Consider the following 14,549-nt stretch of genomic DNA (forward strand, 5'->3'; position numbering starts at 1 on the left):
TACTACACTTCCAACCTTGTGCTAACAACCTCACATTTTGAATCTGAATACAAGAACACTGGAATTTTTTTTATTATCTTTTTTTTATAATTTTTTCACTCTCTTTTTGAGTACCTAGTACCTAAGAAAGCATTTGGTAGAAATGGATTTAGCACAAGATAGTTTCCTACTCTATTTTATTTATTAATTGAATTTTATTCTGAACTAAAACATGTTACTAGCTTATAGATACAGAAGAACCCACAAAAGATCAACACAGAGCAAGCTTTCACTTCAGATCTGAAGCTTGTTAAAAGTACTATCCATTGCATGTATTTGAAAGTCTTAAGATTGACCTTCAAAAGAGAGACCCATCAATATGATTTGAAGCAGAGTAGAATATATGGAAAAATCTTCTGAAATACACTGAAATCTATAATTTAAGGTTCATTTGTCCAGATGCAAACAAAAATCAATTGCAAATACTGTCAACCATCTTTTTGATTTTTTAACCTTCAGCCTCTGATTCTCAGTATTTCTTAGGGTTCTTTATCCTGATGCAAGAGTTCTTGATCCATCAGATGTCTCCAGAAAAATATCACCTGTCACAAGGAACAAAGTGAACATCAGCTCTCTCAATTCCGACGACAAACTAGCCTATAACTTCCCAAATCATATTGTAGCAGGTAATTACTAATCAAAATGTATTTAAGAAACAGGACAAATAGCCATTTGACTTCATGCAAGATTAAAATAGCCAAATCTTCATACACTGGCATAAGTATTATGCAAGCAAACCTAGAACGTATCAGTACATAGTGTTATTTCCTATCTAGCTTTATCAGGATTCTGAAGTTTTAAATTGTTAATCAAACCAGAGCACAACCAAGTTAGTGAACAAGAAAGACCTTAACATTTGCACAAAAGATAAAATAAAAAGAAAAACAAGAAGAACTTAGAACGAACTGTAAATTTAACAAACCTCAAGATGCTGAAGTGTTTGTTACTTCAGCTGTGTTATTTGAACTAGTAGTGTTATCAGCAGATGGAGGAACATAAATTCGAGCCTTTTTAAGAATTTCAGCAACAACCCAGTGCTTTCGCTTGCTCAGTGGCCTAGAAGGATCCAATCGAACCTGAAACATAACAAATATATTTCATTAAACAGGAAGAAATTTTATCATAGAGAATCATATTATATGTTCATTCACTCATACTGGAGAAGAAAAAAGTGGGAAGAAAGAGGTGGGGGCAAAGACAAACATGTTCCTCATTGCTGCTTTTCCGACTTACTTTAAAACCAAATGAAGCATTATCACCGAATCCCTCAAGTTCAAAGGGCAGAAAGGAGGATGCACCATGTAAGGACATCCATTTCCGAACGAATAGAACTCCCGCAAGGCAGACGAGACCCTCAAGGTATCAAGTGTAATTCTCTCACTATTTATAAGTTGAAGAGGACCAGAAAAAATGAAACCAAATGCAATTTATCTTGGCAAAAGAATGATAAGCAGTTCATCTAAGCTCCTCAATTCTCGTATTAGGCTGTTATATATCTAGTTGTCAGTGTTCTTTAAAAATTCTCTCTACCAGAAGCAAAACATGATGGACTATGGCATGAGCATCTACTCCGTTCATCCTCCTCCCTGAGAAGGACTCACTACCTCTTCAAGAACTCCAGTAAGACAATGCACTACCAAATTGATATTTGCACACTAGCTGTTGAATGGTAGCCAGGATCAACACTTTCAGTAGATTTCCAATTTTATTTCCCTTTTTTTCTTTCTTTGAAAAGAATCAACAGCTTGGCAAATTGGGTATCATTCAAATTTACTCATTTGTCAAAAAGAAAAAAGCAAACACAATTTTCACAGAAAATGCAAAAGAGAACTCTTTTACTGTAAGGGTATTGACATAAAGATGCTAATTTTCAGATTTCAAGTATCAATAATAGCATCAACGAACGAACACTGCAACCCGACCAATAAATAGAAAAAATATTTGTTAATAGATAGAGAAGTAGCAGATTCAAGAATGACTATGTCGATATAAAGAAAGACAAAGGCTTACGCGATCACCGATATTGCAAAGGTCATTCTCGTCGTGAGCCATGAATTTGGAAGTGCGCTTGACGTAACGATTGTAGAGCTTGTTGTGGAAAAGCCTATCAACAGCTACTACTACTGATTTCTGCATTTTGTTTGATACTACCATTCCTACTACTGATTTCATCTTTTCCTAAACCCCAAACAAACCCTTAGCACCCACTTCTCTCCAGTCTTCACTCTTCTTCATTCAAACCCAAAAACCCCTATTAAATTTCGTGCCTTTCGATCCCTTACTAAAACGCCATCGTTTCAACTCGCCTTCTTTATTGTTGTTATTTCTTTTAAGAGAAAGATTAAAAAAAAAAAAAGTTACTGTGATTTACCTTGGTTTATGCTTTTACATTTGAATGATAGAGAAATGTTTTATTTATTTAGCATTTTGTTGGTATGTAACTTTTTCAATATTTTTATATTATTTTATATATATTTAACATGGATCATGATCAAAATATAATATAATAAATATTGTGGCATTTAATATTATATGGTTCATAAAATATATTATTTAACAGTATATTTTAAATTTAACTGAAAATTGAAAAAATATGTTATGATAATTTATTATAATCACAAAGTGTTAATTAGATATTATATTACTTGAAGAATACTTATTTTTCATAATTTTATTTTATATCAATATTTAGATTATATATATACATATAAAATATCAGTGATGTGAACTTAAAAATATTAAAAAAAAAGCACAAGTGATATTTTTTAGTATAATATATTTTTTTATCTTTTAAGTGTGAAAATATAATAAGTTTGTAAATTTTTTTTTCAGTTGTTAAGAAAAAAATGAAAATATAGTGGAATTTATTTTTTAATCTCAAATAAATATTTGGGTTTTCATTTTAAAATCATTTGACATATTCAAATTCCAAACAATAAATTTAAAATTTTCTTTAATAAAACCCTAATATTTCTTACTCACGAAAAAAGTTATTCTTCTATTCAAAATTCTCTCCATTTTGCTTTCTTTTTTCCCAAAACTTACAATTTGCATAAAGTTATTAAATTTAGAATTCAATTTATAATGATTTTTTCCATTGATTCTTAATTTTATTTTTTTCATTAATTTTTATTAATAAATGTATTTTGGTAAAACTCATTCCTAAAAGCTAGCTCAAAGGAAAAGGATGTCAAATCTACTTATATACATTATAACAGCTCAGTAACCTAGCGATGTGAGATAAAGACAACTTCTAACACCCTCTATCGCGATAAATGAGTTTGGAAAGAACTCATCCTAAAAGCTAGCCCAAAGGAAAAGGATGTCCAATCCACTTATATACATTATAACAGTTCAGTAACCAAGCGATATGGAATAAATACAACTTCTAACACTTATATTAAATTACCTTGAAATATGGTAAAGCGATTATTTGTTGTTTGGAGATAATTAGTAGGATCACATTATGTAATAAGATAATTAGTACAATTATAATTATATTATTTTAAAGATATTATATTAACTTGATTATGGGATTATATTCTTCAATAGATATTATGTTCCATTTTATTGCATATATTATTTATATACATTAATTTAAGAGTTTTTAATTAACTTTTATTAATTTATATTCAAAGTTCTTATGTTTAATTTTTTTATTTATAAGTTCCTTAATCCAAATTCGAATTCGTGAGATTTATTTGTACCACAATCTCATTCCACTACATGGGTTTCATGTCAGAAAAAAGAAAGAAAAAAAAGAAAAGAAAAGTATCCTCCAAATTGTAGGTTAACACAAAGAAACTATCAGGTGAACGTTGAATTCTCTTCGTCCAGTGACCCTCCAACAATCAAAGAGTATAATAAATGAATTATTTTGTATGTTTTCTGAATTACGTTTCTTTCTTGTGCAGAGGACTTTCTTCATATATATATATATTCTTTTATGATATATATACATATATATTTAGTCTAAGAATATATTGGATAAAATTTATGGATGACAAAATACTATTTTAAGAGTTTTAATATAGTTATATTCAAAATTTAAACTTAAAATATTTATTAAATTAGAAAAAATAATCATAATCTCATCTATATGCTCTTGATTTGATATACAACAATTGTATAAAGTTTGACTTGTTGGACTTGAATAACCTCTTTGGTTTCTACTTTTGAAATTCACCTATTCTAGCTTAGCTGTTCTTCTAATATAACTTAAATGATTAGGTGGCTATCCATGACTTAATTACTCATAAATCTTAGTGTTGGAATAGAAATAAAATTAATTAAATTCCAGAGTCATTCATATACTCATAATATTAATAATAAATTTATATTATTTTAATTTTAATGATTTATTAACATAATTGAATACTAAAGTTATATAGAATTTTTAATTTATACAAATAATTAAAAATTATATATAAACTAATTGATAATTTAAATTAACAAAATAACCTATAAAATTAATAAGTTATTTAAAATAATATCGATTAATTTTTTTATAATGACTTCATTATGATAAATTACGCTCTAGTGAAACCCTAAATTTCAAACTTTTGAATGAAAATTACATAATTTGGAAACTGTATGAATCCACTTTTGAGGGAGGGCCAAGGGCTCCACTAGGTAAGGAGACAAGTCCTAATCAAAGTGAGTTTCACAGTATATATAACGAATCAGTAATAAAAATGAAGATGGATGGTCTAACCACCACCAATATATTTTTGTCCCTTGTCAACTTCAAATAACAAGATTCCAGTGAAGTGGACGCCAAGAAACTCAAAAAAAGACCATGATTTTATATTACATATTAAAACTTACCTTAAGCACTATAATACATTACTAACGAACTCAATCACTGTCAGCTGTACCAATCCCTGGAATTATCTGTCTCTGCTATTCTTTGTATTTATAAGAAGGAGCTTCCTTTGTCTGTCAATCGATCACTTGCACCATCAGTTCATTTCCAAGTTCCAAGGTGCAAAAGCAAAGCTATGGAGACAGAGGAGAGAAGATTGGTGGTGATGGGTCGGGCAGAGATTGACACTCGAGCCCCATTTGGGTCAGTTAAAGAAGCAGTCAGTTTGTTTGGGGAGAGAGTGTTAGCTGGGGAAATCTATGCTAACAAGCTCAAACAGGTTCTCTCTTTCTCTATAGATAGAAGAATGCATGTCTACGTATATGTATTTCTTGTCACTGCATGATGCGACTCCGATTAGGATTCTGGCCCTCAAAAGCCTCACAAATATATATATATATATATATATATTTTTTTTTTTCTTTTTTCACATACATAGACCAAGATATAAGAAAATTTCATTTTAATTGCTCATCATTAACTTATTAAAACATATTTATAAATCTTCTATTTTATGATTTTATTAATCTGCACATCAAGCGTCAACCTAATTGAGATATTTAGATGCGATTTAATTTAGTTATAGTAAGTTTTGATATTATATTTTGTTATATTAGATATGCTGTCAGACATGAATATTAGATTACATAATAGTAAAGAAGTAAGAAATTTTTAGATAATTGAAATAGTAAAATGAAATACACTAATTCTAGTCCTACCTTGATGAATTATTGTGTGTCCACTAAGTTTAATTTCCAATTTAAATGTAATTACAAATGTTCTTGGTTAGATGCGAGGTGGAGCAAGTGAAAGTGGGCAGTCTCAATCCAGAATGGGAGCTTTGACAGCAGAGCTTGAAGAAACAAAGTTAAGTCTCAAAAAATCAAGAGCAGAAGCCGAATTGATGACAAACTGTGTAAAATCTCTTAAAGAAGAACTAGAACAGACAAAGAAGGAGCTACAATGGCTAAAGACAAAAGAAATGTTTAAGAAGCAACCAGTTATTATTGATGATCCTGGAATTGAAGACCTCAAGTTCATTGAAAATGCAACAAAAGTAGATACGAACAGCCACATGGATGACATTGATAATGATGGTGATGATGATGAAGAAGAAGCTGCTGAGTTTGGAAAGAAAAGATATGTGAAATTTGCTAGCCCTCCTTCATTGGCAAAGGTTATTGTTACCAAAGAGGAATTGCTTGGGAGACCTCCTTCAGATAAAAAGGCCATTAAAAAAAAGGCACTTGCACCTATTTTAGGGTGGTTGTTTTCAAAGAAGAAGATGGTGAATCTCCAAGAATAAGTTGAGACACTTGCTATACTTTTATTATTAATAGGTATAATGGTAAAAAGATTCAAATCTAGCTACTTTTGAAAATTTTGATTGATTTTTTTAATTTTGGTAAAAATGGTCCGGATTGTAAAATATTTTATAATTTTGACGAAATTTTTAATTTTAGTCAAAATTTAATAAATTCAATAGTTTACATAGTTTATCTATGTCATTCTACCTTGTATACCATGTTACTTTTTTTTGACGAAAATTAAAAATTAACTAAAATTATTAATGATTTTGTAATTGAAGCTATTTTAATCAAAATTAAAAAGAATTGGCCAAACTTACCAAAAGCCATACAAATTTGAACCTTTTTTTTTAACCACTGCCTTGTTAATAGCACATGCAAATTTTGTATTCCCCTTGGATTGCAAAACCAAAGAACAAAATTTGAAGCATGAGTTGGTAAGTGGGCTTTTTGCCAAGAATCATTTGGGAAAGCATAGCTATGAATCAGTAGAAGTCTGTTTGCAAGTTTGGGAGGAGAAATAATATTTTCTTTGGGCTCACTTGTTTCATTTGAGATTGGGCCTAAAAAGGCATGTTTTTGTACCTTATATTGGGCATAAGAGAACCCAAGTTAATTTGATATTCCATGTTTCCCCATGTTTTAAGCTGAATTCTTTTAACATTTCTCTTTTTTATGTTGCAAAACTTGCACCTCTCCAGGAATCATCAGAGTGAAAAAATGTTAAAAACCATTAAGATCAAATTTCTTTCTAAGGGTGTATTTGAGATTGTTATTGGGTATTATGATCAAAGTTTTGCATTATCTTATTAAGAAATTTAAAAAGTGTATTTAGAATTGATGTTGGGTGTTTAAAAGGTAAGTTTGGAACTTTTTTTATTTAATAATATTAATTTCTTAAAATCTTTTATTGCTTCTATTAAATCTACTTGTGAGAAAAGTATCAATTCATCTGTTTTTTGTAAAATAATTTTCAAAATTTAAAAAATAATATAAAATAATGACTGAGATAAAAAAAATATTTTTTCAATTTTAATACCGAATACGGCTTACCTCTTAATGAGTTAAGATTTAAAATGTGACATGGATATTGAAGGTAATTATTAATAACTATGCATAAAATACACCTAATCTAGCTAGGATGAGATGATATGAATAATACAGAATAATAACAAGTTAACATCCGAATCATAAGTGGCCAGAAATTCCTGATTAGAAAAGTAGTTTCGAACAATATGCTCATTCCTAAATTTTGAGATCAAATCCAAATAGGGTAAATAATATAATCTATATAGAACACTAGCTCCCTACAATAAGAGAAACCATATTCTCATATGAAAATGGACCAATCTAGCACCATATAAACAGTTTGGATTTACGGTTTTGAGGTATCTTATATTACGATTTTATACTTTTATATTTATTTTTCAAATATTCAACTTAAGCATCAGAGTGGATTCAGAAAAATCCATCTATGGTATTCTGTTGATTTACTTATTACTTGTTCACTGAAATACTTTTTTAAGGATCGTCGCTAGATGTTCGTCTATCTTGCTAGGTGATCCATCAACTATGAACCATATGATTAGCCTTTGAAATATTTAATATAATAATAATTATCTTTCAAATTATTTAAGTATAAATATATAACAGATTGGAGAATCAATCAAGACTTCCCTCTTGCAATGCTTAAAAAAGAGAAAAATACTTACAAGGATACATAAATAATTATATTTAGTATAACAAAAAAGAAAAGATACTATTCACCCTTTAAATTGCTTTAATAGACCTATCATCTATCTATAATTAATAGACATGTCATAAAAAAGAAAGCTATATAAAGTTAAGTGTATTGGATCCCAATGCCTTAAAGACTTGAGGCAGTGAGCAAATTAGAAGAAGCTTTTCCTCCCATCACATAATGCCCACAAAAACATAACAAACAAACCGACATCAAATATTCAATCCCAGAAGCATGGCCAAAGGATTCTTTACTAATCCACTCAACTTCCTCCATTTCCTGCTGCTTCCCCTACCCACATTTCAACATTTTCTCTTTCTCTTTCTTTTTCTATTTGTATTTTATTGGTCTAATGGACTGTGAAATGCACAATCCGGCTATCTATTTCTGACTATAAAAATGGTATAATATTGCAAATGTTAATAGATGATAATAGAGAAATTTAAACTTAATCTATTAATCTTGAGCTGACCAATATGCTTAAGATTTATAAAATTTATTAATTTTAGAGTTATAGTATTCAAGTGAGATAATAGTATAAATAGTTACTGAATTTTAAAATTAGTTTTATTTTAATTATAAAAATTTTAATTTTAGTTATAGTATTCAAGAAATCAAAGAAGTCTTATCTTTCTTTTCTATTTTCTGTTATTCTTTTTTCCCCTTTCTTAATATGTTATAATAATTGGCCGGTAAGTCGGCTGAATTGAATAAAGAGGAGGTGAAGAATAATTGATTGTGTTAATTAAAAAGATGTAAGAAGGCACATGTAACCATGTGAGCCCTATCACTCCAGACAAAAATGGTTTTTCTTTTTGTCTTCCATCTTCGTCTTCTTCAGCCGTATACCTCAAATGGCTTTTCTTCTTCTTCTTCTTTTCTTTAATAAACTTTGGTGCTGCTTCGCTATCTAAACTGTATTTGTGGGAGTGCACATGTCTCATAATTTGGATGCTGAGAATGAGTGTAGTTTGTAAATTGGCTTCATCCCATGTGTTTATGTCTTGAATGGTTGTGACGGTCTCCTCTGAATCAATTGGGTCTCACATTAATAATATGATGAAATTAATTTCACACTCTTTTTTCCTATTTCATCTCTTTTTGTTTTTTCTGATTATAAAAAATAAAAAATAAAAGCTCGAAATTGACCATTCCACTCGATTATTAAATTTTTTTTATTGAATAAAACAAACAATAATTATATAATAATTTATATAACGCAAATTTTTTAATAATAGTAGTAATAATAATAAGTATTACACGTATGAAGCATGTTATTTTTTATAATATAATGATTTAAATAAAAAAATTTCATCTCATAATATTATTGTATGAAAATTTATGATATATATATATATAATTTTATAATTTTAAATATGTAATTACTTTTTTAATAAATAAATAAAACTATTAGTAAAAACTAAATACATTATCATAATACTATTAAATTTTATTGACGAAACACATTTACTTGCCTACGAGACACTAATATGACACACTTTCTGCTTAAGTGGCGTGTCTTTCTCTTCTATCATAATTATAAATCAATAGTGTTATTGTAACAATTTCCAATTTGCTAATGGAGTAATATAAAATACACTAATTTACTAAGAAAATAAAAACATATATTAAGAATTACAAATTAACCTTACCATAAGATTGCTAAAGAGTTATATAAATTGCTTGGTTTGTTGAATCACTCGTTCCTGGCCTGTTGTAATTTCCCATCATGCAACTATTGTAAATCCCTATTCTCTGAAACTACTCTATAAGTAATTTAATGAGAGTGCTTGGCATAACTGTTGGACAGCAGCTTGATACCATTTTAATTTCTAACAGTTTCTGTTAATTTTTTTGAATAGCTACTGATAGCTATTAAGGCATTCAACAACTCCGCTTTACAATAATTCTCATTTGAAATTTTTCAACAAGTTTTAAAATAAATTTACTAAATCAACATTTTTTTTTTGAATTTTCTTAACCTTGTTTACTATTTTTCAATTTAAATTTATAATAACTTAATTTTTACAAAAAATAACAAATTAAGATATTTCTTATATCTCTTAAATGTACTAATCTAAAATTCTTTAAACATTGAAGTAAAATAATTTTAATCCTTTCTTTTTTTTTTTTAAGTTAAAATAATACATTTATTATATAAATAAAAACCGTAGTGCATATTATATGTGATCAATATGTCTTGTTAAATTATAATATTAAATAAAAAATTTAATTTAATATCTATATCAGTAATTGAATATTTTATCAATAACGAATAATAATATTTTACCACTCAGCTTAACTAAATGATCATCTAAATTATATATAGATATTTAATGGTGTTTTAAAGCTTTAATGATATATTTCTATATATAATATGGTATAAAGATGTGTTTTACCTCATTTTAGTTTTTTTGTCTAAATTCAGGAAATAATCGCCAAAAGGGAGAATTTGAGCTAAAAACGCAGTAAAATGGGCGTTAATTGGAATACGACTATTAAAGGCTCGAGAATCAGACACGTGGGCTATTAATAGTTTTGGCATAGCTTAATTCATTAAGGCACAAGAATGGGGGTTTAAGTAATTATTATATAATTAGGACAGTAAGAGATAAACTATAGGAGTTGTGTGTTGAGAAAAGAACTCTAAAAAGGGAATCTCTACAAGGAGTTCTTTGGCTATGGAGAATCTCTCTAGAGAAGGGGTTTTATTATTCTATGCAGAAATTTCTGGAGTTCATCATCTTCTACATCTAGCTAGCTTGTGTTGCATCATTCTTTGAAGAATTAGAGAAGCTTTTCGAAGACGTGGAGAAAGATGATCAATCTTCTTCATTTCTTGAAGAGCTTTTGAACTTTGAGGGAGTTTTAGTTTTCTGTTTTATAAATCTTAAGTCTTTCTATTTAATTATAATGATCATTGGATTAAGTATGTTAGGCTAAGTCCTATAAGTGTTTAGTTTGGTTTTTTACTTATGTATGAACCTTATATATTTTGAGTTTTAATAAATGGTTTCTTTGCCTTCATATGTTCATTAGTTTCATCTATTATTATTGGTTGACCATCATATCAATTTAGTAGTAATATGTGTTATGAAAATCTTTGGTTAAAAGTATTAGAAACATCTTCTTTACTTTAATCTATGTTGGTATAAAAAACCTAAGTTGCATCATTAGCTTGAGTGATTTGGGAAAAAAAGCACATCACCATCTCATTTGTAAATTAGAGCTTAAGGGAATTAAAGGGATTACTAAGTAAAAGCTAGACTAAAATGCTATTTTATCATATAGTTCATATTAATCATTCTAGTTGTTATGATTATTTAATTTCTTTTATTAAACTAAAGATCATTCTTAAAACATTGGCTTAGAGTGTTTATATTTATTTTCAGTATTTTGTGTGATAGTTGGTCTTTATATTATATGCTCTACAATTTTTTATGAGATCGACCTCGTGGTGAGCTTGTCCGAACTACTATTCAGTTTTTTCACTTGCGAGTACTAATTTAGATACTTCACTAAACATATCATATTTTTTCAAATTCTATAACTAGCTTAAAGAAAAAAAAATAAAAACAAAAAAGCTTATAAACTCGAGCAAAATTAATTTTAAACTTGTAAACAAAGGGTAAAATACCAGTTTAGTTTCATAACACTTTTAAGTTTATGATCTTTTATTTGAGAGTTGGAAGGAGAAAATCAATTATCAAGAATCAGTTAATGGAAAAATAAAAAAGAAGATTAATTTAATGCCTTAAAAATATATTTTGTTGGCTTAATTGGAAAAGTGCCGTTTTATTTTACTTATTTTCTTATCTATTGAAAATTACGTTTCATTTTTATTTATTATAAAAGAAGTGAATCATTGATAATCATTATTTTTAAATTCGTCCAATATTTGCCACGCCAGCAAATCTATCTTCGAGCCCCTGAACTTTACAGGTTTAGTTTGGTTCGTCCCTATATTCCAGTTGAATTTTAAAGAATAGTTAAACTTCTACTTTTTTGAGTTTTAAGTCCTATTTTTAAAGGTAATTTCAAAATCATTAATGGCAGTTAAAAATATAATAAATAATTACAAAAAAAAAAAATTAAGAAAAAGAATATAAATACAGAATTATAAACTCATCTTCTATAACAGCATTCAACTCTTCTAATGTTGTTGTCGTTGCCATCACATTGTCACCTACTCCTCCACCTTAAATCCACACTACCCACCATTGTCATAGATTTCAAAGGTTAATGTATTTGTTAATCTTAGTCATTTAAATGTTTGATTGTGTTTAAAGATTTGTACGTTAGAACATTAATCCACAGTTAAGAGAGGAAATTTTATTTTTTGTTTTTATCTTTTTTTTTTTTTTTATAATTTGAATTCACTAGTCTTATTTTATTAGTTTGGCATGAATTTTCATTTTAGAATTTTGCCAATTGTTGGATTATGTGGCTCCTCTCATTTGGTCTATTTTAATTATTTTGTAAATGATTTGAAACTAATTTGATTTTATTGAACAAGCTTTACGGTCGTATATAATGATTTATTTGAAATATTTAGCTTTAAATTTTATTTATTTTATTATTCAATAATTTTACATTCACAGTAAAAGAGTATATTTTATTATTCAACAAATAGGAAATAGCTTAAAGAGAAAAAGAAAATCTAATAAATCACTTTGTTATAATTGTATTTAAAATATTGATTAATATAATTTTTATTAATAAAAAATATACTCTTTTACTCTAGAGATGCTCATAGGATAGGTTGTTGTGGTTTCTAATTAGATTAATGAGTTGGGCTGTCATTAAACACTAATCATAACTTTGACTTAATTAAATAATACTTACTTCCAGCATTTCCAGCAAATTCTCCGATCCTCAAATTTCTGCCTTAATCTGATTTGTAATTCCTTTTGCACCCTTTATTAGTAATTTCTTTTAGATATTTGATTGAATTTCATTAAATAAAATAATCTTTATATTTTTTAATTGAGATAAATTTTCTTATATAATTCTATATAATTAATTATGACTAATTTAAATTTTATAACAATATTTTCAACAATTATAAAATATTCCATAGAATTGAATAGCTGTTTTGAGTTTATTATTTCATTTAACTTTCTTTTTATATAATTATTTTAATAAAATTTTATACTTATTATTTTACACATCAAATTAGAAATTCATAAAAATTTATTTACAGAGGAAATAAATTTTAATTAAATACAATTTTAGTTAATTATGCTCTCTTTGAAGTCATATATTATTCTTTTATTTTAAAGATTATCATTTTATAAAATAAAAGCACTTCAAAGAATATTTATATATATATATATATATTTCTTTAAAAGAATATTTATATATATATAAAAAGATTTTACCTACATTTCTTCATGAGCATTAGTGATATTAGTTTTAATTTTTCTTTTTAATTTCAGGAATAAAGAAGTAGAATTATAAATATCATTAAAGTCATAAGAATTTATACTGTTTTTGTTAAAATTAAAATAAAAATAGAGTTTAAACTCTCTCAACATAAAGTTAATTTTTATATTTTAAGATAAAAAGTTTATTGAAGTCTTATTTATAAATATTTTTTATAATTAAAAAAGTAATATATATACATAATGCATCAGGAATATTTTTAATATATTATTTTAAGATTATAATTATTATTTAATTAAAAATAAATTAATTTTAAATAAAACTTTTATTTAACTAGAAAAAAAATAAATGACTAGTTAATGGGTACCAAATAAACTAGTTAGCTGCTAGCCACATGACATGATGAAGCCAGCCACCCAACCTTCTAACACTTTCTACTTCACACTCCAAACAAAAATTAAATATAAATCTTGTCTTATCTGAACAGATTCTCATATAAAAAAGAATTTCCTTCCATCCATTTGTTGTCAACTGCCAAAAGAAAAGAAAAACTGATCAAATCATATATGGAGAACCAAAGTCCTAAAAGAATGAAGAGCCATCTCTGTATCCCCAGGCTCAGAGGCAGCCATAACACTACCTGCACTATCAAGAACAACCACCGCTTGTCTCCGATGACCCTCCTCGAGCGCTTCCGTGAGGCGGTGTTTCGGTTGATGATGCTGTCAGCTCTATCCAAAGCTACGCACAGTACTAGTAGAAGTAGAAGTAGAAGTAGTAACAGTGGTGGACCACCTCTTAAGAGATCATATTACTACTCATCATCAGCTGATCCTCATCACAGTGAAGCCGTGGCGGATTGTATCGAGTTTATCAAGAAAACATCCGTGGCGGTGGAGGAGGAGGAGGAGGAGGAGGAAAATAGCAGGAACTCCGCTGCTGCCACTGAGATGGTCATCCCAGTCCCAGTCATGTGAGAATGTTTATGTTCTGTTTTCTGTAAGGTTTCCATTTGGTGGGTGGTGATCATGTGTTTTAACATTTAGTTTAGAGGTGTGAGATAGCCAGTAATATATATATTATAGTATGTAAAGTTAATATATGCAGGATTTACAGGGAATTGTAGATTATTTTAGGTTTCTTTTTCCTTAATTATATGGTTGATTTATTATTGTTATTCCAATTTCTTTTCCCTTTTCTATTCGTTTCCATT

The 14,549-nt window shown here is 27.9% G+C and overlaps 3 protein-coding genes across 3 annotated transcripts; 2 read left to right on the plus strand and 1 right to left on the minus strand.

Moving 5' to 3' along the window:
* Window positions 1-359: 359 nt before the first annotated feature.
* On the minus strand, window positions 360-2,286 carry LOC8268720 (30S ribosomal protein S17). The gene is made up of 3 exons (XM_002521619.4): window positions 2,050-2,286; window positions 962-1,115; window positions 360-581 (listed from the first exon to the last, which is right to left on the minus strand). Exons 1-2 carry the CDS (start codon window positions 2,209-2,211, stop codon window positions 963-965), a joined length of 315 nt encoding a protein of 104 aa, XP_002521665.2. The 5' UTR covers window positions 2,212-2,286; the 3' UTR covers window positions 360-581; window position 962.
* Window positions 2,287-4,914: 2,628 nt separating this feature from the next.
* On the plus strand, window positions 4,915-6,343 carry LOC8268721 (WEB family protein At2g17940). Its single transcript, XM_002521620.4, has 2 exons — window positions 4,915-5,183; window positions 5,694-6,343. The coding sequence occupies exons 1-2, from the start codon at window positions 5,040-5,042 to the stop codon at window positions 6,207-6,209; spliced, it is 660 nt and encodes a 219-aa protein (XP_002521666.2). The 5' UTR covers window positions 4,915-5,039; the 3' UTR covers window positions 6,210-6,343.
* Window positions 6,344-13,716: 7,373 nt separating this feature from the next.
* On the plus strand, window positions 13,717-14,513 carry LOC8268722. Its single transcript, XM_002521621.4, has one exon. The coding sequence runs from the start codon at window positions 13,903-13,905 to the stop codon at window positions 14,311-14,313; it is 411 nt and encodes a 136-aa protein (XP_002521667.3). The 5' UTR covers window positions 13,717-13,902; the 3' UTR covers window positions 14,314-14,513.
* Window positions 14,514-14,549: the final 36 nt, after the last annotated feature.

This window comes from Ricinus communis, chromosome 5, assembly GCF_019578655.1.
Source record: "Ricinus communis isolate WT05 ecotype wild-type chromosome 5, ASM1957865v1, whole genome shotgun sequence".
Lineage (NCBI taxonomy): Eukaryota > Viridiplantae > Streptophyta > Magnoliopsida > Malpighiales > Euphorbiaceae > Ricinus > Ricinus communis.